The 24742-nt window shown below is 49.6% G+C and overlaps 1 protein-coding gene across 2 annotated transcripts in view; it reads right to left on the bottom strand.

Moving 5' to 3' along the window:
* The window catches only part of RARB (retinoic acid receptor beta), a 292516-nt gene extending 272889 nt beyond the window's left edge, over positions 1–19627 (bottom strand). The window contains exon 1 of one of the 2 annotated variants that reach the window (XM_069212031.1): positions 18411–19627. In XM_069212031.1, coding sequence (XP_069068132.1) covers positions 18411–18567 — 157 coding nt within the window. In that variant the 5' untranslated portion in view covers positions 18568–19627. Of the gene's footprint in view, positions 1–18392 lie in introns of both variants that reach the window. The other variant, XM_069212030.1, reaches the window with a different exon arrangement.
* Positions 19628–24742: the final 5115 nt, after the last annotated feature.

The following is a 24742-nucleotide window of genomic DNA, read 5'->3' on the forward strand; positions in this document are numbered from 1 at the left end:
GAAGTGGGGAGACATCCTGGAAGATGGGGTCAGGGGATCTCACTCTCCGAAGTGGGGAGACGGCCTGGAAGATGGGGTCAGGGGATCTCACTCTCCGAAGTGGGGAGACATCCTGGAAGATGGGGTCAGGGGATCTCACTCTCCGAAGTGGAGCGAGAGCCTGGAAGATGAGGTCAAGTGATCTCACTCTCCGAAGTGGGGAGACATCCTGGAAGATGGGGTCAGGGGATCTCACTCTCCGAAGTGGGGAGGTATCCTGGAAGATGGGGGTCAGGGGATCTCACTCTCCGAAGTGGGGAGACGGCCTGGAAGATGGGGTCAGGGGATCTCACTCTCCGAAGTGGGGAGACAGCCTGGAAGATGGGGTCAGGTGATCTCACTCTCCGAAGTGGGGAGACAGCCTGGAAGATGGGGTCAGGGGATCTCACTCTCCGAAGTGGGGAGACGGCCTGGAAGATGGGGGTCAGGTGATCTCACTCTCCCAAGTGGGGAGACGGCCTGGAAGATGGGGGTCAGGTGATCTCACTCTCCGAAGTGGGGAGACAGCCTGGAAGATGGGGTCAGGGGATCTCACTCTCCGAAGTGAGGAGACGGCCTGGAAGATGGGGGGTCAGGTGATCTCACTCTCCGAAGTGCGGTGACAGCCTGGAAGCTGGGGGTCAGGTGATCTCACTCTCCGAAGTGGGGAGACGGCCTGGAAGATGGGGGTCAGGTGATCTCACTCTCCGAAGTGGGGAGACAGCCTGGAAGATGGGGTCAGGGGATCTCACTCTCCGAAGTGGGGAGACGGCCTGGAAGATGGGGTCAGGTGATCTCACTCTCCGAAGTGGGGAGACAGCCTGGAAGATGGGGTCAGGGGATCTCACTCTCCGAAGTGAGGAGACGGCCTGGAAGATGGGGGGTCAGGTGATCTCACTCTCCGAAGTGCGGTGACAGCTTGGAAGCTGGGGGTCAGGTGATCTCACTCTCCGAAGTGGGGAGACGGCCTGGAAGATGGGGGTCAGGTGATCTCACTCTCCGAAGTGGGGAGACAGCCTGGAAGATGGGGTCAGGGGATCTCACTCTCCGAAGTGGGGAGACAGCCTGGAAGATGGGGTCAGGGGATCTCACTCTCCGAAGTGGGGAGACGGCCTGGAAGATGGGGTCAGGGGATCTCACTCTCCGAAGTGAGGAGACGGCCTGGAAGCTGGGGGTCAGGTGATCTCACTCTCCGAAGTGGGGAGACAGCCTGGAAGATGGGGTCAGGGGATCTCACTCTCCGAAGTGGGGAGATAGCCTGGAAGATGGGGGTCAGGTGGACCGGCCGATGCCCAATCTCTGACCCATCAAACTGATCATTCTGAGGTTGGCGCCTATCCCACTGCCGCGGACCGGAATGACTCCCGCCGACTCAACCCAATGAGGACCTGTGGTGCTCCTCGGAGGGTGATCTCTGCATGTCCACCCGAGGGTGGGATCACGGTGGAAGATCTGCCCTGCCGGTGTCTGCCTCCTTACTTGTCCAGCCTCGGAGAGGACCCCCAGCAGGTCACAGAGTCCAGAAGTTCTGCCCCCCAGAGATCACTCACCAGAGACCATGGAGAGTATCGGGTGATTCCACGCCTGGGAGAGGTCACAGTCCCTGCACCACCCAGGAATATTTCTGCCAGGCAGAGAACTGCCCTTGTCATCACCTGGACTCCCTACCCCTCTCCTGGCATGGCGAGACCATGGGCCTAAAACCAACCTTGGTGGGGAAAAAGAGTCTCCGATCCACATTGGGGGTATCCCCTGACACCGCGAAGCCTGGCAAACTCCATGAAATGGCCAACTCCTGCGGCACAGATCATAAGTACCTCGAACTTTGCTTGGTGACTAAGGGTGGGCAGAACTCGTGGAATTTGACTCCGCAGAATACCCTCCCAGTGATAGTGCGCTCTACAAATCTGCGTGACATAACATAACTGGGGTTCTATAGATTTTACCCCAGACACATCTCCAAATGTAGTGTTAAAACATTCAGCTCTCCGGATGGCTCTGGAGCGATTTATGGGAATGAACTTTCACAGAATAACATTTGCTACATTGTTTCCTATGTAAAGTGCTCCATCAAAGCATAGAGCCGCAAACATGTCTGAGCAATAAAAGAAATGCAGACATGCCTGTGAACTGCAGAACAAGTCCCAACCCATAAACGTACTTTTTTTGTAATATCTCATGATTGCTAAGCATCAGAGACTTGAGCCAGCCACCATCATTTCTTGCATCCACTCTACTGTAATATCGACTGACTCACTAAACGTCCTTCTAGTTCTGGCAGTCAATACGACTGACTGTATAATGCTTGTGTTGTACAGTATCGGACTGACCCATCAAAGCACCTTCCAAGAGCTAGGCCTTGATGGCACATCTTTGCTTCCCAACAGAGTAGTGCACACGCTGAAGACTCAACTTTTCATCTCAGCAGACTTTTGTTTCTACCATAAGAAGGCGCAGTTAGTTTCTATGCGCCTCCATCTCCCCAGGGGGTCCCACTATGCCAGACTCTGTGGTCCTGTGGAATCAAGTGTTGATGACTTCATCCCTTTTTGGGACCTGGGATTGTCATCAATTGGGACGATATAACAAAATAAGTGCAACCCAGGTGATAATTTAGAAATAAGTTGAATAATTATGGTAAGTTGTCACTGGTATGGAAACCACACATTCAAATAACAACTAATACAAAATAAATCAATGGAAAAAACTGCAAACGGGCGAACATATGAAAAACATCTAATTTATATTCTACTCAATGCTTCATGAAGCAAAAGCAGGGGTTCACTTTCGTCCACACTTTTGTCGACGGAAAGAGGTTCAGTTGTAGCCTATATGTCCAACGGATAAAAAATGTATGCTGTGAGGCACATATATTCTAATTTACTCTTGCCTATTGTATTAGTTTTTATAAATGATCCATTCCTTATACTTGCGTGTTTTTAGATGATTGAACGGTGAATGCGCGAAAAGAAAGAAGTATTCATGGGTCGACGTATACGGAATGGATGATGGATATTGACTATGCAATATACAAGAGTGAAAAAAATACCAAGTTATGTTAGAAGAAGGCAGAGTACTCTATTTTAGTATCATCCTCTGCTTTCTCTGACTTAACAAAGAAGACCATTCCGGGAGATACCAAAAGAGCTGAACCCCTTCAGTGATGGTAATTACATGCATTCACCAAAGATCAGAAGTTACGGACTACACGTAACACAAGCGATGCACAGAGCTCAGCTGCAGACAAACATTCGTGCAATATCCACTTTATGCAGGCACCTCTCAGAGCACTTTCACAGCACTCTGCACCTCCCTGAGCACTTTCATGGCACTCTGCACCTCCCAGAGCACTTTCATGGCACTCTGCCCCTCCCAGAGCACTTTCATGGCACTCTGCACCTCCCAGAGCACTTTCACGGCACTCTGCACCTCTCAGAGCACTTTCACATCACTCTGCACCTCTCAGAGCACTTTCATGGCACTCTGCACCTCCCAGAGTACTTTCACAGCACTCTGCACCTCCCAGAGCACTTTCATGGCACTCTGCACCTCCCAGAGCACTTTCACAGCACTCTGGACCTCTCAGAGCACTTTCACATCACTCTGCACCTCTCAGAGCACTTTCACATCACTCTGCACCTCTCAGAGCACTTCATGGCACTCTGCACCTCTCAGAGCACTTTCACGGCACTCTGCACCTCCCAGAGCACTTCCACGGCACTCTGCACCTCCCAGAGCACTTCCACGGCACTCTGCGCCTCTCAGAGCACTTTCATGGCACTCTGCACCTCCCAGAGCACTTTCATGGCACTCTGCACCTCCCAGAGCACTTTCATGGCACTCTGCCCCTCCCAGAGCACTTTCATGGCACTCTGCCCCTCCCAGAACACTTTCATGGCACTCTGCCCCTCCCAGAGCACTTTCACAGCACTCTGCCCTTCTCAAAGCACTTTCACAGCACTCTGCCCTTCTCAAAGCACTTTCACAGCACTCTGCACTTCTCAAAGCACTTTCACTGCACTCTGCACCTCTCAGAGCACTTTCATGGCACTCTGCACTTCTCAGAACACTTTCACAGCACTCTGCATGACCTTCACTATTGTATCATCTGCAAAACAATATCAGTGCTAGGTAGTGCCTCTTAGTGCTAGGTAGTCGGCAAGAAGGGTGAGCTTGAAGCTGAAGAGGGCAGCAGGACCCATGTGAATGGTTGGCTAATTTTGGCTAGAGGGTCCAAGAGGCCCGTGAGCTAAGCTAGGCAACTGGCTTGAGCTTTCAGTGACTACCCACCTCCTCCTAAATCAAATCACTTCTCCAACAGAGCTGTAACAAGATGGCTACCTTTTGCTTGTGCCCAATTTATGAAGGTATTTCTAAATGTTGCCATCTTTGTGGACTTTATGAATGTGGTGTACTTCCAAGAAAAGCAGCTTGAAATGTAGGTTTCAGAGAAGAAAGAAACTGAAAGGCCCTCCTTTTTGCAAGAGGTTTCTGTCACAAAAACTTTTTGCTGTGGGGAAAAAGTAGCAGCCAAAACTGTTTTTGCCAGAAATGTCATGAAGATGGGCAAAATCACAAGCTTTGCAGTTTCACCGGCTGATGATGAAGTCAGTAATACCAGAGATTCATTTAATATGCCGGCCTGCCTGGGTGTGGTTTTCCCGTTCCCTTTTCTGTTACTTTCTCCTAAGGTGGCATGCATCATTAGAACGTGGACTTGCTGCATTCAAACTTAGATTGGCTATAGCGCTCTCTCACTCTGGAGGACTTTTGCATTTATTTTGGTCTGATGCCCTAGCTTCACCTGCCTCCAGTGCTTAATTTGTGCCAGTGTTTTCCGGTGTTCGGCACCTGCACTTATTTGTAAACACCAGCACATATGTATAAGAAACCACCACATGGTGGGGCTGTGTGTGCATTTTTAAGCAGCCTTCATTAGTGAAGAAATTAAACTATTTAATATGTGCTAAAAAATGATAAAACTTGAACTTAGACCTGCAGTTTAAAGTGACGAGGGATCTACCAGCTGTGGGGGGCAGTGAACAATTCCTTGGGACCTGGCACTTAATTTTTTTATAAATTAAGCACTGCCTGTCTGATAGAGCTCTTGTAAAGAACCAAAATCAATATAAGAAGGGAGAGGGGCATTGGCCCGGCCCTCCTTCTGCTATTCCTTGTGGGAAGTGTCATTTACATGTTGGATACGCCCACATGACAGCAAATATGGAGCAGAGTTGTAACACAGGCCCCTGCAGCCCCTGCGGCATGGTGGAAGCCCAACCCTTCAGGGGTCCATATTCAGCACAAATCCTATGAATATTTGTGAGATATTGGAGACGTGGGCGACCCTTATAACATTCTGCAGGGGATGGGCACCGCTTTGGGTTATGCCACTGATGTGGAGGGAGGCAATGGGTCAACCCCCTTGAGCCATTATTTTTTCCATTTGCAATGCTCCTTTCCAGAGATTCTGAGAACTAAAGTTTCCTTGTGACATTTCTTAACTTGGTTGCTGGCAATTAAAGTCAAAGAAAATTCATAATACTTGCCCCTTTGCCTTTGGTACGACTGATACTTGCTTTAACTGAATCCTTTTTTTAGGCCAAAACAAGAGAAAGGTGGAGTCTTTTCTCCTTAGATACCGCTGACTCTCAGTAAAGACGCCGAGCGCCAGGCTGGGCGGCCTACCGCGCTCCACTCGCCACCAGCTCTTGCGCGTCAATGCATTATGCATAGAGAGGGAGTAAATTATTTGTTATTAATCTAATGCAAGTGGAGAAAAAAATACTGCTTAAAGCGCAGGAAGCCATGTGCTGCTGCTTCTGCTCGTTAAACCGTTTTCAGGCGCATAATGCAATAATTATGTCTGCCTTTGTGAACCCTGCACAGCAGCGCATGGAAAGCAGGCCCCGGACCAGATTAAAAAAAATGACTAACATCTAACTGCATCTTAGTTAATTATCCCCACAAGCTTTCCATCAGGATGGGCCCAGACATCCTTTTGAAGCTGCAATGGCCTCCAGAAGTGCAGGATTTCCATAATTAGCCACTCTAAGGGAGATAGAAAGATATTATAGCCAAAGGCGGGAAGGCCTGCACCGAAAACCTAAGATTAGCCGATAGAGGAATTGGGATTTCCCAGAGGCCAGTGAGATGGGGCAGTCACATGTATCTCAGAATGATGCCATAATCTTCAGGCAGTGCCACTTTAAAGGTGACAGAGACGTCTCTCAAACGTGCTAAACAATCACCGACATTTCTCGACCCACTTGGAATTGGCAGGCGTGGTAGAGTTCACATAGTTTTAGGTTGACGTAGATTGAGCGATAGCTAAAAAAGGCCATTTCAATGACCGAGCAAGGAGCCGTGCTGCCCTTGGAAAGGATGAATGTTGCACTAGGCAGAACAAACACACAACATAAGTCAAATTGCACATATTGTTCAATGTAACATAATATCACTAGTGCTATGAAGTGTCTGGAAAATAGCATGTGGCCCTTCATGCACATGAATTTAAATAAGTAAAAAGTCTCATAATGGCCAAGTCTTTGAGACAATTCAGCATATAAGGTGCATCGTACTATTTTCATAGAATGATTCAAAACTATACATAACAGTGCCTCGCTTTTTATAGTGCTTAAATAGGTGTGTGACTACGACCAATAAAAAGATTGAAAAACACTGAAAACCAGACCCAAAGTACAAATGGCATCAAGGTGACTTTTCACCCGTCCAGAGGGTTGTTTAGGTAGACGTGTTGTCTAACAAACATTTTTTTTTAAACATGTCTTTATGGAGAATAGCATTGTTAACAAATATGTGTCACTGGGCGGGCGGCACACATCATAGGTAGCTCTTGTTGAAGTCCCGAAAGGCGCTCGGTGGCAAGAAACCTAAAAGGTTACAGTGTTTGTGAGGCTCGTTGGTCTTATTTCATTTACTTATTAGCCTGCAGCCAGAGTTTCACGAGCTAAAGTGACTAGTGCAGGCGGAGCTGAAGAGGAGATCCGAGGATCACACGGTGTGTCAGGCAGAGGAGCTGGGTATAAACACGGCCTCCGGCTCAGCCAGCCACGTGTCGGCTTCCATTTTGAATTCCCGCTCTTTCCAGGCGGCGCCGCCCACTCCCGTCATCCCCCGCGGCGCGCACAAGATGGCGGACCCGCCGCAGGCCCTCGGTGCAGCCACGCCCCTCCGCTAAGTGGACGGGCCTGGAATTTACAGCAGACTTTCAAGTCATGAGTAGGCATCCTTCAGCCTGTCCTCCCTGAAGGACGGGGGTGCCCGAGCACCCCCGGGTGTTTGCACTTCACATCCCCTGCGGCAGATTTATGGGCGGGGGTCAGGGGGCGACTTAACTACTGTTGTTGAAAGGGTCGATAGATCTGAGCAAGTGTCACTCTCGGCCTGCTCCCTTCCTCCGTCAGTCTGTGGCTGTGGCTTCTTGTCTCTCTCTCTCTCGCCCTCTGTCTCCTGTAGCTCCCTGTCTCGCCCTCTGTCTAGCCCTCTGTATCCTGTGGCCCCATCTCTTTCTTTCTCTCTCTCCCTCTGTCTCCTGTAGCTCCCTGTCTCGCCCTCTGTCTCCTGTAGTCCCCCTGTCTTTCTCTAGCCCTATGTCTCATGTAGCTCCCTGTCTCTACCTCTCTCTAGCCCTCTGTATCCTGTGGCTTCTTGTCTCTTTCTCTCTCTCCCTCTGTCTCCTGTAGCTCCCTGTCTCTACCTCTCTCTAGCCCTCTGTATCCTGTGGCCCCATCTCTTTCTTTCTCTCTCTCCCGCTGTCTCCTGTAGCTCCCTGTCTCTCACGCCCTCTGTCTCCTGTAGCCCCCCTGTCTTTCTCTAGCCCTATGTCTCCTGTAGCCCCCCTGTCTTTCTCTAGCCCTATGTCTCCTGTAGCTTCCTGTCTCTCTCTCTCCCTCCCTCTGTCTCCTGTAGCTCCCTGTCTCTCACGCCTTCTGTCTCCTGTAGCCCCCTGTCTTTCTTTAGCCCTATGTCTCCTGTAGCTCCCTGTCTCTCTCTAGCCCCCTGTCTCTCTCTCTCCCTCTGTCTCCTGTAGCTCCCGGTCTCTCACGCCTTCTGTCTCCTGTAGCCCCTGTCTCGGCCTCTGTCTCCTGTAGCCCCCTGCCTCTGTCTCTCTCTAGCCCTATGTCTCCTGTAGCTCCCTGTCTCTCTCTAGCCCCCTGTCTCTCTCTCTCTCTCTCCCTCCCTCTGTCTCCTGTAGCTCCCTGTCTCTCACGCCTTCTGTCTACTGTAGCCCATGTCTCGCCCTCTGTCTCCTGTAGCCCCCTGCCTCTGTCTCTCTCTCGCCCTCTGTCTCCTGTAGCTCCCTGTCTAGCCCTCTGCCTCCTGTAGCTCCCTGCCTCTGTCTCTCCCTAGCCCTCTGTCTCCTGTAGCTCCCTGTCTAGCCCTCTGCCTCCTGTAGCTCCCTGCCTCTGTCTCTCCCTAGCCCTCTGTCTCCTGTAGCTCCCTGTCTCTCTCTAGCTCTCTGTCTCCTGTGGCCCCATCTCTTTCTTTCTCTCTCGCCCTCTGTCTCCTGTAGCCCCCTGTCTTTCTCTAGCCCTATGTCTCCTTTAGCTCTCTGTCTCTCTCTAGCCCCCTGTCTCTTTCTTTCTCTCTCTCGCCCTCTGTCTCCTGTGGCTCCCTGTCTCTTTGTTTCTCTCTCACCCTCTGTCTCCTGTGCCTCTCCATCTCTTTGTTTCTATCCTGCCCTCTATCTCCTGTGGCTGCCTCTGTTTCTCTCTCGCCCTCTGTCTCCTGTAGCTCGATCCCTGCCCTGCCTCTGTTTCTCTCTCACCCTCTGTCTCCTGTAGCTCGATCCCTGCCCTGCCTCTGTTTCTCTCTCACCCTCTGTCTCCTGTAGTCCTGCCTCTTTGTTTCTCTCCTGCCCTCTGTCTCCTGTAGCCCCCTTTCTCGCCCACTGTCTCCTGTGTCTGTCTCTGTTTCTCTCTCACCCTCTGTCTCCTGTGGCCCCGCCTCTTTGTTTCTCTCTCGCCCTCTGTCTCCTGTAGTCCTGTTTCTTTGTTTCTCTCTTCCCCTCTGTCTCCTGCCACTGGTTTTCTCTCCTGTCCTCTGTCTCATGTAGCTCCCTGTCTCTCTCTTTGTGTCTCGCCCTCTGTCTCCTATCTTTTTTCTTTGTCTGCCTCGCACAACCTCTCCATTTCTGTCTCCCTTGTCAGTTTATTTCTGTCGCTTCTCTCACTCTGTCCCATCTCCTTAGGATGGGCACATGTTCAACCACTGACAGAACTGCCCGGGTCATTATCTATCTATCTATCTATCTATCTATCTATCTATCTATCTATCTATCTATCTATCTATCTACACACATATATAAATATACACGCTTGCTTAAAATATTTAAACCTGAGTGTGTATGTGCATATGTAGATATATGATGTATACACATACAAAGTAGTTATATAAACATTTTACACAAACAATACTGCTTTGAGAGGAAAAGTAGTTTGCCAAATTAATGTGGCTGGCAAGTTGTGGGGCCTGTTCTTCACAAGTCTCCTACCACCACATCTGTGTTGCTGGGGCACAGGCCCTAGCCGGACCCCTTCTTCCCATCTTCACTCTCCTCTTTCAGTCTGTTGCTCTGTTTCTCTTCTGTTTTTTTCTATCAGTGGATTACCCTTCTGTTTCTACCACTCAATGTCTTTCTCACACACGAGCATATTCAGTCTCTGCTTCTTCTTCCCTCCTTTGGCCTCCCCTTGCTTCTACCTGACCCTGTCTTTCTCTCCAATCCCCCCCCCCCCAACCCCTCTGTTTCATCTCCTCTCATCTCTGGGGGAGGGGGTTCTCAGTTGCAATGAGTCACAAGCCCCACCTTCCTTCATTTCTTAAAGTGGGTCCTCTGAGCAGACAACCGTCACCCCAGCACTCAACCCCACACTTTACCCCCACACTTTACTTAAAACCGTCCCCCCACCACCACCCCCTACCGCCACCTCATACCCCCTCCTCAGAGGCAGGGCCGGGGCTGACATCACAACTGGGCCATACATCGCACAAAGACAACATAAGCTGGATGGTTTGAAGACACACACCGTTCGTGACACTGCTACGTTTTAGCGGAGACAGAGCCCCCCCCCCCCAAAAAAAAAAAAAACCTCAAATAAATGCAACCCCTCAAGGTGTGTTTAAAGTGGGGAGACGGGTACAGGAAGAAAGTCAGCTTGGTGGGCTGACAGACTTCTGTCACTGGCATGGCACACTCTGTACTTGGCGTTGACAGTACGCGAGGGGCAGTCCAGGCCTGGGAAGGATGAAGGGCTGAGACAACCCTCGTTGGATGCGAACGCAACTCGGGCAATATATGCAGATACTTAAACGAGGGCCCGGCACGTCCAGAAGCAGTGAAGCCCAGTGGTGACACAGTGCCAGCAAGAAGCGCCGCCATGTTATTGCCTCAGGTCACTCTGACATCACAAAATGTGCCCAGGATCACACATCTGAACTCTCGAGACCCTCACCCTGTAAATATGGGGCACTGACTGCTGCTGGAGCGTCACACATCGGCCAGCAGACCCTGCTTGCTGCACCAGACCCGCTCACAGCATATTGTTTCCCTGGATGTATTTTGACGTCGTCTGTTGTGTTTTCGCTTAAAACCCCAAGTGGGCTATTGGGAAGCAGACAGGAAACGCCGGCTGTTGGGGTTCACCACGGCTGCGGCGCTGGACTTCCGCCTGAGACTGCGGCGCGCAGAAAAAACACAAAAAAGATAAAACCCGGAGCCGTCGTCGGTGACAGGCGAGGGGTGAGGACTCTGGTGCTCAGTGGCCGGTGGGAGATCGGCGTTCACTCGAAGGTGGCCAGTGAAACCCCCACGACTTTCAAATCAGTTGCAATAAAATGAGCACAAACATTTGGCTATAGGCACAGATGCAAAGAGGCGGGAAATGTCCCCAGGGCCAATAGAAACCTGCAAAACAATATCACCACTGATAGTCCCCAGCTTTGCTTTCACTATACAATAACACCCTCCCACCCCTCCCCCCCCCTACCCCCCCCCCCCCCCCCAAAAAAAAAACCTGCCAGTCTCACCGACTTTTCTGTTCTTTAGCCGGTTCTGCCCCTGCTAAGGCCTGGGCGCTATAGAATTATATGGATGGGGTTACAGTCGCCTTTAACTATATGTATTGAAAAGAACAGACTTTAGCCAATACTGCATTTAACGACCTCATTTCCCTGTGCCTTGGGCTTGCCCTTAGCGCAACTGTAAAAGGAAATTGAGAAATGGCTCACACGTATTTTTATATATGTTTTTATCGGCTGCCCATTTTAGTCATTTTAAACAAGGGACACACTGCAAACCAGGAACGGTTTAGTCCCCACTGAAAGGCCCACCGGCCCTCTGCTCGGGCACCAGGATTGATAACTTTGTGGTGGCCCAGGCATTGTTTTCAATTCTTTTATCTCGAGCCGTGTTCTGATTGGCCGGCCACTGTCTCCATCCAGTCAGGTAGTAAAGCAGAGAAAACACGAGGGGCACCCCATCTTTTGTAATGGTTTAGGCCTCAGACACGGGCGCACACAGAATGTAATAATGGGTGCTATAGACGGATGCACCACTCAAGGGGGCTCATTTTGTTCGACTCCGACGAATAAAAGTCTGACTGCCTCGTGGGAAATCCGCAGGTCAAGGACCGTTTCCTGCCGCGGACGCTCAGCACACTGAGCTATCTCTCTAGTGTAGCGATGGGGCAGGTTTGAAGCATGTTTAAGTTTGGAATAAGACGAAAGTACTTCAATCAGTTTTGAAAACAGACTCGTTGCCAGTGTGTACATTGGTCATTACCGGGCACATAAGGCCCGCTGGGCGGAGAGAGTCTCAGACACAAGGCGCTACAGGCAGAAGGGTGTAGGGCCCACTTGTGACCTGATTGCATTAAGCCCAAATTGACATTTTTGCTCCCAAATGAACGATGGCTGAACGGGGCATTATGCTTATTTTCTTTCAATTCAACTCCCATTCGGTGTCTGTGGTAAACGGAATCCAGGCACATCCACAGATAAACGCTATCCTCTGACGTCCATGCTGCCACGAGGAGGCTACCGGCGCCTGTTCGAGGTAGGCCTCAATGCGCTATAAAGGCAGGTACATGAGCAGCGAACGCTCATTTATGTACGCGTGCCCTTTCAGACTGCACGACACCGCAGCAGCGCTATACTAACTGTAGCGCTACATAATTTGGGTACATAATTTAAACTATATTGTGCCCCGATTGAGGCTTTTTGGGGACCAGAAGACAAACTACAAGGTCAAAGGTCGAGTGGTTTCTAAATGCCACCAGAACCCAGAGAAGGAGTTGTGAGACCTTTGCACACGTCATCAAGTTTTATTAATGTAGATTATTTTTTTAATTACAACCCCAGTTCACAGGACCGTTCAGCTGAAAGTTTGTGATGCTTTAGGATAACGTGAAGAAGCACGATGTTCCATTATTAAAGCCGTGATTTCAGTATTGTTCTATATCGCGTGTGTTTACTTTAGTCATTCACAAGAGATTAATCTGCTATTTTTTAAAGCAGGTTTTGCTTGTCAGAGTGAGAGGTTTTGACAGCTGCTCTTCCCAGGTTCAGACAACAGAAGCTTTTGTTAATGCTTCAGGGGTGGAGTGATACAATGAATCGTTTGTTCGTATTGAAGGATAGAGTGAAACAATGAATCTTTTTTGTATTGAAGGATATGGCGACACAATGAATATTTTCTTTATATTGAAAGATAAAGTGAAACAATTAATATTTTTTGTATTGAAGGGCAGAGTGAAACAAACTTTTTTGAATTAAAGGATAGAGTGAGAATTTTTTTTTTATATTGAAGGATAGAGTGAAACAATGACACTTTTGTTTACATCGTAGGACGAAGTGAAACACTCAATCTTTTGTTTACATTGAAGGCCAGAATACAACAATGGGCAGCTGATTAGAGAATTTTGTCTTCATGGATAAAGCGCTGATTGGAAAACACTAAGTTAATTATTAGTATATTTTAATTATGTCAAAGTCTCGCCATGCTTAGAGGTTATTTGACTTGTGAGTAGGAATTCACACGATTAACTCTTTTTTTCTAGCCTCCCCATTGGTTGAAATCCATAAGTCACGGGAACAATATAATTAGTGTGAAATATGGGGAATAATCTACTGAGATGATATAACCGGGGTGAATTATGGATTTGAAACAAGGCTCTTTGTGCAGTAACAACATCGTGGGTGAGACTGGCTAAGGCAGACAAAGGGAAATAAACCTTTTGTCTATTCTCCCACTTGTTTCCCAACGCCTCGTGCTTTTGTGCAGCTACCGGTACCTAAGGTGTAGGTTTCAGTAGAAACAATACCATATCACCTATATACTCCAACAAGCACAAATAGGCGCAGTGGAGCGCTTCGCAGCCGCATTAGCGGGATGCAGCGCTTCATAAAGTCTATATCACAATATTAATCGGAGTTGCACGTGTCGAAGCGCCTCGGCGCCTCGTCAGAGGTAATAAACGCTATATATATATATATATATATATACAATTACAGTATAATATTCCCGCAAGAGCAGGGAGACGTTAACGGTGTGCTCAGGTGAGGGCCCCCGGGGCAGATACTGAGACATGAAGGCCCGAGTGGCACCAGCGCGCTCCAGGGACAGGCCTTCCTGTGCAGCCGGTCTTCGTCTCCCTTAAACTGAAGCCCCACACTCACCCCCCCCCCGCCTGTTATCTCTGGCCCAGGGCTAATACTATATTTACAGCTCTCTCTGCTCGGATAAGGCGGATATCTTGTTTGATTTCTCGAAGAACACACAATGCGTTTTTTTCTTTTTTCCTTTCTGAAACATTTTGCAGCTCTGCCTTTGAGGGAATTACCAGACACCCCACTCATTACGGAACCTAAGATGTTTTTTTAAGTCTGCGGTAAAAGAGTTTAAAATGAAAACACAGTGTGCCTGCTATCGAAACCTACACCTGGAGGAAAACCTGTCGGCTTTTCACGTGAAGATGGAATACTGTAATATTCATTTTGGAGTTATTTAAGGTGCCGGATTCTGACAAATTAACTTTTTTTTTAAAGATATGAATTGCTTTCATCAGTGCATACGTGCAATGTTTGGATTATAGTAATATTTAGTTGAATAGAGCATCTATTGCCTGAAGTTTGAGATATATAATATATATCTCATATATGATATGGCAGTGTGATAGAGTGATTACACGTCCATGTTGTCACGGTCTTGAGGTTTTAAGGCGCTTTAAGGCGCTGTAAAGAGCAGGTGTCACAATTACCTAGTTCAAAAGCACTCCTGCCATCAGCCCATTTACGGTTAAAATCTAAGGCGGTGTACCCAGGCTGAGAGCCTGAAGCGGTAACTCACATGTTTATGCCTCTCTGGCTGGCACATTCACCCACCGGGCTATCCCAGTTCCAAAACTGGACACAGAACACATATTAACAGACCCCTCGTTTTCTCTCTCTCTTTTGTTTCCTTTACAATCAGATCTCCATTGGTTTGTCTTTTTATTGGCGTCGGGTACATTAGAAGGATGTGGGAGCCTCTAATCTTTAACCTCTGACCTCGGACACAACACAGGTCAGCAGCCTCAGCGCACGGGTAACGCAGAAGGGGGGTGTCGACGGGGTTGTTGAGGGGTCAGTGATATATGGAGACACGCATTTATCTCAGCCAGTGTCCAGGAGTGCTGGTGGCGACATTGAGGCTGCGCCCACGGGGTAGCTCAGTCGGTGGAGCGCCTGTTTCACAGTTTGGCGTGTTTGCTTCGAGGGTGAAATATTTGAGTACCGGAAGTTTTTTTCAGCCTTCATATTATTTTGACGTGAATGAGATGAGAACCATTTTGTGTGTAATTAGTACACGGCTTGAATACCACAGGGACGTGCCAAGAGCTCTAAACAGGAACAGTGAGTTCTACTAAGCGCTTCTGCAGCGTGCCGAGAAGTGAATATGTTCACTCTGTGCGCTAGAGGCGGAGTGTTCCCTGTAACTTACCCGCTCTCCGGCCCATATTTATATTTTTTTAGCTCCGCATATGCGCCGCTTTTTGACGCAAAAGCGGCGCAAACTTACAAAATACAATTGTATTTTGAACGCTTGCGCCGCTTTTGCGTCAAAAAATGACGCAAATGCGGCGCTAAAAAAGAATAAATATGGGTCTCCGTGTGTTGTATGCGGCGGAGACACCAGGGTTTGCTAAAATGGCATTGATTCCATCAACGGGGCAATATGTACCGTTTTCACTTTCTCCGTGTAAACGTTTAACAAGGAGTCCTCTGTTAAATTAACACTTTTACAAATAGGCCAGACTGCCTTGGAAATGTAATCCCACCGAAGTCAAGACTGTGTCTTTATCAATCTCATATGGATGACAGCCCACCAGGATTGACAGCGGCGGCCTGTACTGTACATCAGGACTGCAGCACCCCCCCCCCCCCCAAACCCACTGAGCCACCTTCGCAATTTCACACCGACAGCTTCCATTCCAAGCAAGCGGACCCACGTCCCCCCAGCCTGCCTCCCAAGGCACGCCGATGAGTGATGCTGCACACACGGGCCTGTTCACAGCCTCTGGCTCTCGTAGGAAAACAGCAACTCCGTGTACCTGTCAGGCAAAGACGCGCGACTTCCTCAGCGCCTTCTGCTGGGTATGTAGGCGCTGCGAGTGCCTCGAGGCCCAGGTGCTGCAGCCTGCTACAAACCCGTACAGCGCTTTCTGATACTGCACTGCTCTGCACAAACCCGGTGGGGGTTATGTGCTTGAACGATGGGTGTTATTAATGCCCACTTCCTGTGGCACTCATCGAAGTGACTTCAGAAGGATAAAAGGCTGAGTTGGGCACTGCCACGTTTAACTGCTTACACAGAGATGTCCAGTGCAGACATATCTATCTATCTATCTATCTATCTATCTATCTATCTATCTTAGTGCTCATATGGGGCCACGATGCAACAGAGCACTAAGCAGAGAACATTTTACTTCAGCAGGACATCCAGGTCATGTGGAGGCGAAGCTCAAGGGCAGGTGAAACAGGCAGATGGGAGGCAGTAATTGGGACAGTAGCAGGCAGCAGACTGCACACTCGTGTTTCAACATCATCTACGTTACACATGTTTACAATTTAAGGTACAGGCAGATGAAGTGATACCCAGAATCTCACATTATTTGCAAAGAACTGAAATTGAGATTAGGACATATGTCTCTTGGTTACACATCTAACAATACTGTCACTACACCCCACCTCAATCACTTCTGCATCATAGCAAATATACTATATGCAGGGCCACTGGAATTATGCGGTTCGGCGACAGCTGCGTTTTTCGCATCATTAAGGATTTGCCACATAATCCATCCTCTGGTGCATAGTTTGAAGATTTTTTTAAAAAAATGTTTCGAGATCAAATGGATCTAAAGTTACTAAAAATGTGGCAACGAGTTTCTGTGTAGCGGAAGGCATTTTGCAAAGGTTGACTGTTCACCTTTCAGTTGCATATTGCTGTTTTTGGGTGTCAAACTAGTACTAATAAGGTGAAACCTATGACCAGACAGTGTTAATGCGTAAAAAAGACAAAATAGTGAACTGATATTATTAACACAAAAAAATGTGCTGCATTATGCCTCATAATTTGCATTTTCATGCCGCATAATTGAATAACCCCTGTCACATCATTTGATCCTCTCTTCTCCCATAATTCCAATATTTTGGGGGGGATGATATTTCTCTTCTAGATATTCCACACAATTGTTGTTCTAAATACAGAGGCGCAGGAGCTCCTTTTTCTCACGCCACAGCACCTTCGATAAGACAGAAACACTTCGCGGCACTTTTCAGCACAATTTTAATACCTTCAGTGGGACAGTCCCAGCACATCATATCAGCAACCGGGCAGTATCAGCACTTCTACCCATTATTGCTTTAAATGGAGAGGACCCTTGTGTATTACTCTGCTGTTAGGAGTGCTTGTACTTAAATTTCTCAATCCAAGCACTATGCACACATCTACAAAGCCACTAGTGTGGCAAAAGTGCTTTACGCAAATACCAAGCAGCAGAACAAATGTCCATATTTTTACCAATAAGTCTCAGTGCTTGATTTGATTTGAGTAGGATTTATAGAGCGCACCAATTGCCCGTAGTCATCAAGGCGCTTTGGTCTCAGAGCTCACATAACACAACGTGGCTTAACAGGCTGAGGGTCAGTCTTGTTTGTATGTGCAGGTTACAAATTCAAAGCTTAGCAGGCCAACTCCCCCCTTTCATCCTTCTGAAGCTCGATAAAATGAGTATCATTTAATTAGGCAATGCTGTTTTTTTAGCTCATGGCTTTCCAACTATCAGCCCTCCTGTTCTCCAAACCTGAGCACACATCTCCGTAACTCTAAAGCTAAGTTTGCACTCTGTAGGTCAGTGGTTCCCAACCTGTGGTCCGGGGACCCATGGGGGTTAGCCAGGCCTCCTCAAGGGGTCCACAACTGCTTAGAAAATTAAATAATATTGACAGATTAGGTCCCCAGCTTTCAGTAATGACTCAATCGGGGGGGGGGTCCCTGGATTCCAATAATAATTCAGTGGGGGTCCTCTGGTTCCAGTAATGATAAAGTGGGGGTCCACTGAAGCCAAAAGGTTGGGAACCACTGATGTAGGTAACCTGCATACATACATTTACATTGTTTAGAAGCAGGAAACTATGGTATTGAGCACTACATAAAAATATATTATAACCCAACTATCTTACTCACAGGCTCCAGCACATACAACAGGACCATGTGCTAACTCTTGTACACCCATGTGTATTTACATATGTAGCATGTGCACCCAAGGCCACGTTCACCCAGCCTCGAACATATATGTACATAACACATGAATCCTCAGCTCTAGCACACCAGGTTCACCCACACCGAAGCCTATGAACAAAGATGTTGCACACATCTAAGCTCTCTCCAGGCCCCCAAACACATGTGAATATATGTGCTAACACACACAAATAACCTCAACCCATGTGTATGGACACGTGTAGTTCATGCAGTCCAGGCCACCACACGCCCTGGTGCACCTGGTATAAGGGCTCGCATCTTTTAGCCTCCCCGACCACCATATCTTCTGGTGCATGAACACATCCACCACGAGCCAACTATCCTTGGCAGCCGCGGCCACCACACCCAGGTGCACAAACACATACCCAGCTCATGAGCCGTATCGCTTGGTGTGTCTTGGCATCGACGGGAACCGGGCACCCTTGTGCATAAACACATTTGCACGTCTAGCAAGTATTTACTCATCTCTTTGAAACATTGCCCACCACACACATTGTTGCATGAAGATATATTGTGCGCCTGATCCCACATCTTTTACCCTTCAACTCACACCAAAATGGGCACCTACATTGCGCGCTGTGGCGCTGCTGCCAATCACTCTGTGCCAGCCCGTTGAAGCAGGCCTTCAGGGCTTTCTCCTGCAGCATGCATGAGGACGGGCCCGTCGTGTAGAAGTCCAGCATGTGCCCGGGGCTCACCGCCAGCACGTCCATGCAGTCAAACATGGTGCCACCTTGGCAGCGTGTCCTCTTTAGGCGCTAGGTGAAATGGCGCAACAACGCGTGGCCAAATCCATCCACACCAGGCCTGCTGTCCGATGCCAGGCTGCAGAACTTGACCCACCTCACCATGTACTCGGGAAGGCCGGGCCAGGTTAGAGGGCCGTCATTTGTTCAAGGGTGCAACCCCAAAAGGCCACTCCGGTGAGTGATACTCACTACACTTTACTACTGGGCAGTGGGGGTGATCCTCGCTTTAGCAAAGCTCTCAGAATAAAATGAAGTAAATCTGTCTGAAGAAAGGTTGACGTCTCCAATGCTTGTTTGTATATTACGTGCATGAGTCCAATAAATGATATCACCAATCTGGTGTGGGCGCCAATACATTGGGTTGCGTGCTGAAGAGGGTCCTGCTGGTCCTAAGCGGGCACCCAGTAGGAGTCACACCAGGGGTGAAAACTCGAAGCACTCAGCATCTGTAGTAAAAGTCAAAAATAAAACAGAGTCTAGGAACTCAGGGTGGTCCTACTTCAAAGGCCGGCAGCACACAAGCCGTTGCGTGACTGCCTTTCAACACCTCCTACGGCTTCTTGGCGCTTCTTCTAGGTCGAATAGAAGGTGTCACCATTTTCATAAAATCTGCTCTGGAGCTGAAAGTATCCTGCAGTGGTGCAACCCACTGTGGGCGCCTCGGGTAGCAGAGGTCCAAGTTGGCATCTACTAGCATGAACTCGGGTGGGGGCGCAGGTACTGGGGGTCTCCGGTGCCCGGCGCTAGGAGCGCTCCACGCTGCATCCAAAAACTCAAATAACATGTACATAAGGATGGGAGCCCGAGGAAGTGCGAGTCCTGGGTCCGGCGGGCGGGGATCGCTCGAGCCCGGCTCCCGGTGCAGGGTGCCACCCCCTCCGCGAGGTGCCCGCCCGGCGCGTGACGCCCGCAGCAGGCGGCCCCCAGCCCCGTGCAGAGCGGGCTCCGTCGGTCGGTGCCTCCCGTGCGCCGAGGAGCTGCCGCCGGGAGCGCACAGAGGACCGATCCGGCGCCTAATGTATGCGCCTGAACTCCCGGTGAACCCTCCGCGGGCGGCGACCTTCACATGACCCGCCGGGCGTGACGTCACGCGCCCGGGACTCTGGCGGGGCTTAGAGCCACCGGCGGCGGCGGGAGGAGGAGCGGCGGCGCTGCCGGCCGGGAGGGGGCTGTTCTGCAAACCCCTCCCCCCACCGGGGGGTTATCACCAGCCGAGGAGAGGGGTACGAGATGGGGGTCCTATTCTGCATTCCACCCGCCGGGGGGGCGTCGTTATTACCAGACGAGAGAGAGGGGGGTACGCAATGTGGGTCCTATTCTGCACCCCCCGGGGGTACGCAATGTGGGTCCTATTCTGCACCCCCCCCGGGGTGGGGCGTTATTACCAGCCTGGGAGAAGGGTACGAGATGTGAGTCCTATTCTGCGCACACACACACCCCTGGGGGGAGGGGGCGGGGTATTACCAGGCGAGGGGTAGGAGATGTGAGTCCTATTCTGCATCCCCCCCCCCCCACCGCCTGGGGGGCGTTATAAACCAGAAGACAGAGTACGAGATGTGGGTCCTATTCTAAATACCTCCCCCCCCCCGGGGGGGGGGGGGGCGTTATTACCAGCCGGGGAGAAGGGTATGAGACGTGGGTCCTATTTTGAAGCCCCCCCCCCCCCGGGGTGGGGGGTTACTCCCAGCTGTGGGGATGGGTACGAGCTGTGGGTCCCATTCTGCATCACACCCACCCCTCCCCACCACCGGGAGGGTGTTACCAGCCGGGGGTAGGGGTACGAGATGGGGGCGAGACACAAGTGTATGTTGCTCCCACCCTGGGGGTATCACGAGCCAGGGAGAGCAGAGGGGTCCTGGATAGGGATCGGGGGCTGTTAGGCACAGGCGAGAGATTGGGGGACTGTGTTGCTGTCCCCCACACTGCCCCCCCACCCCCCCAACCACCAGACGAGGTTAGGGTGCACAGCTAACCAAGGGGATAAGGCACGCGATTTGGAGGTTCCGGGCTAATGACTTAAGGGTGTTGTGGAAGGTGGGGGGAATTTAGAGTACTGGGGGAGAAGAAGGGTGCGGGATGGAGGCTCCGGACTGAAGAGGGGGGGGGGGGCAGGCAGGTAGAGGCGAGAAATGGGGGTTCTGTGTTACCCAACGGAAAGGGTGGGAGACACTGCTAAACAAGGGGGAGAGTTGGGTGCTCGGTGCTGTTGTGGATTTGGGAACCGGGGAGTGGTGCACGGAAGAAATGGGACTCTATCCTGGAGATATTGGGGGGCACTGTCATAGAAGGAGAGGAGAGACGCACGGAATTGGGGCAATGTGCAAGAGGCTGAGGGGTGGGGGCACTGGCAAAAACGGGGAAAAAATAGGGATTAGGGGGCTGAGGGGACTGTATACAGGGGGGCTGCAGACTGAGGACCGAGCAGACTGTATGATTGGGACTCGGGAGGGCGCTGTGGGAACTGAGGCGCGAGAGCTTCTCTCTCCGGGAGCCGAGGCTGGTCGTGGCTTCAGGAGTACGGGCGAGGGTGGGGTGTGGGACTGCGGTGACAGGGGGGACTGTGTGCTGGTCACCCAGGACTGCCCAGCGTAGAGGGTGGCGAGGCCGTGGGCAGCCGAGGGACCGAGGGGGATCAAACAACTATTGCCCCTAGAAATGTTGTTCACTTGGGTACAGGGCGGGGGTAGGGGCTGCATGGTCTGGAGAATCGGTGGCGGACCCCTAAACACACCCACTGCCCAGTGTGCGTTCAGTATACTGACATTCCTCCACTCATTCACTGGCGCTTTGAGTTGGTTGACAGGATGTTTAGGCACTGTACAAACCAGTAAGTACCGCACCATAAACAAACAAAACTCCGAAACCCTAAAAGCGCAGTGTCCGAGTGTGGTACCAGGCGACCATCGCTAGAAAAGCGTCACCCAGGGGCGATTAATGGACTTAAAATCAACAGACGCCCGCCAAGCCTCGGTTATTCCTTGAAACAGCGCAGTTTGCACCAGATTCAAGGCGCTTGTGGATTAGAGGATTTTAGAATCATACGCTCACAGGTGTTACGATGTGCTTGCTGCGCTGACTTCTAGGCACTAGGTAGTACGCTGGACTGGTCGACTCATTCTTTCAAGAATAATTAAACGACTCATATTGCATTATGGTTTTTATGGTTCTACCCCCCGAGAATAACGTAAATAAATGAAAAGCGAACTCTGTTGTTCAAAAAGTTAAACAAAACAGACACATTTAGATCCTATAAAGAGTTTCACCGACGGAGTCCCGTGCGGACGAGGGCAAACGTGTGAGCTTCCGACATCTGTGTTTCCCTACAAGTCACGACTCCGAATCTGACTTCAGTTTTATTTTTTCAGATAATCCCCACGAACATGTTTCAGTCGGCAGCAATAACACTTTTTATTTTCACCTCCTGAGAATTTGATTTTCCATTCGCGTCGAAAGAAACGCATGAATTCCCCGCCACGCGGCATTTGGTTGGTGCAGTATGCGTGGCACAGGTTGGCAGCACCAGGGCTTAACCCTCTGGGCAAACACCTGTTTCTCCACACTGGCCACCCCCCCTGTTATTGTTGGAGGCCTCTCTCTCTCTTTTTCCCGATGTCCCTCTAAGCTCGTTTTTGTTTCTACTTTCGCGTTTACAAATCAAGCGGCCGCTAAGCCTTGATCGCTGTAACTGACCAGTGCGTAGGGGCATTTTCCCAGCGCACCCCCATCTCCCAAAACAGCTCTTAAATGTTTCTAAGGATGCCAGTTCACCGGAAGTAGTATCGCGTTAGGAAGCGAGAGTTCTGCTGCCTCAGCGGAGGGGCCAGGGAATGAATGGGCACGGTGTCTGCATCATCCTTTCCATCTTTTATTTATTTATTTTGGCAGTTTATACATATTTGGCCTGATAGGATGGAAAGTGGATCCTCTCTACCAGGCTTGGTAGGAGACTCCTACCTACTGAGGGGTGCTACAAGGCTTTGGGACCGGCACTACGCTTCGGATGTCGCATCCAAAAGAACAGCTGGAAAAGACCCCCCCGCCCCCAGTCTTGTGCGGCACCCCATCTTTCCACTTAGACCACCACTCACAGCTCACACAAACCCAAGAATTTAACACATATACCAAATGCCAGGACCCGCTCACGCCAGAGTCATCTTAAGGATTTTGGGGGCCCCAGGCAAGGTATACTTTGGAGGTATCTGTTTGGAACAAGTTTGACTTTTATTACAGTTTTATTATTAGTATTTACTAATGTAAGCCCTACTTTGCCGAATAATATTGAATTATATGTTAAAGGAAAAGGCAGAGAAGTAAACAGAAGTGAACTATAGAGAATGTTCAATTTCTGAGCCCCCCCCCAATAGAAAATCGGGGGACTGGGCAATTGCCCACTTTGCCCATTTCCTAATGGAAAATAAAGTAGCCCATTTAAATGGAGAGGGGTGCTCATGCAGTAGGCAGGTTGTCGATGGGACACACACGGGGTCCACACGGTTGCTATATTGTTGGTGTTTCTCAAGTGACCCCTATGTTGTTGTCACTATGATTGACATATGCGCCTGATGGATCCAGAGGGGTTGGTGGCGTTGTTAATGGGGTTCGGGTTTGATCCATGTGTCACGTGTGCGTTGATGATAGAGCTTCATGTTGTTCTCTATGACTGGCACCGTTACGTTCGATATTGTTGGAAGGGTTATCGTTGGTGCTCATGCTGGGTCCCGGGTGGAGCCCACGGGCCTAAGTACGACCTTGGCGGATGGGATACTCTGTCACAACGTGACGGATATCCAGTGTGCCGTATATGCTATGGAACTTGTAAAACGGCGGGTGGGATATCATTACGTTTGTGACGGATTAGCCCATCCGCCAAGGTCGTAATCAGGCCCTAAATATTTGATCTTGTCTTCAATCGGGGTTAAGGCAGTAGTCTTCAAACTTTTTAATGCTGCACCCCCTCTGGTGAAAAACATGTCATTTCTTTTAATTGATCTATTAAATTGGCCATGTTCAAATATGCCTAGACTTATTTAAACATTGCAGTTACGTTGTGATACTGTTTTAAAAATGCAATCAAATACATGATGGCAAGCATACGATTCTGGACAGGCAGTTACTAACGTGTAAATGTATCCGGAGTGTGATTATTGGGGGTGGTGGGGTTTGGAGAGAATTTTTAGTTCCTTCTCTTTTGGCACATACTCCCAGCTCAGGTGGGACTCAGATTGAGGTGTAAATGCTTAGCCTCAGGTGGGATCCATTTGGTTGGCAATGTTTCTGAGGGGTATTTCACGAGGTTGATGTTATCAGCGATAGGGCTCAATTGGAGAAGAGATGTCCTGCCAACAGGAAGTCATGTGTCAACACCATGTATGAATGGATCCACTTTGACTGATGTATTGTTAAATTTTTTCATGGTCCCTACTCAAGGCTCTCTTGGCACATTAGTCTATGCTATCTAGAATAAATGCTAAATGCATTTCAGAGCATTAAGGAACAGAGAGGGAGGTCATTTGCTTGCTTTGTAAGACTACCAATCTATAGGCCTTTGTATGAGACCGGTCTTTTCCTTTCGGATTTAAGAGTCACTCAAGGTACACGTTCAGGTAGGACTTGTCTTCAGCCCTTAGGACCCATTCCAGGTGATAGAACTTTGCATAGACAATTTTTTTGGAATGAGCCTGTGTGTGGATTAAAGACAAGCAACCAATTTCAACGAGAACACAATCCCTAAGAGGAAGGCAGTTTTAAGGACGGATAGTCTGGATAACAGGACCTCCCCTGCTTGGCTCTGACACCAATTGAACAGCAGCAATTTGAGCTCACTGGTGATGCTGTGATGCTGACCTTCAAAGGTGGAGAGGTCGCTACACAAGGAATTATGGCACCAATGCCTGTCCCACAACCAGCGCAAAAAGAACAAGTGATGGATGGAGTGCTAAACAATGTCAAACATTCACCCCCAGTACAGAGATCTGGGCCTAAATCCATCATTTTTTTGCTACCCATGCCATTCCAGGTTGGACCCGGCCATATGCAAATCAGTCTTGACCCTGTTCCCCATGAGAACTGTTCAGCCCGAACTGCATTGCCAGGTCCTCCCTAGACTGGAAATAAGCATCCTGGGACCGGTTTCAGGGCATCACCCTACATC

This window comes from Pleurodeles waltl, chromosome 10 (genome assembly GCF_031143425.1).
Source record: "Pleurodeles waltl isolate 20211129_DDA chromosome 10, aPleWal1.hap1.20221129, whole genome shotgun sequence".
NCBI classification, from domain to species: Eukaryota; Metazoa; Chordata; class Amphibia; order Caudata; family Salamandridae; genus Pleurodeles; species Pleurodeles waltl.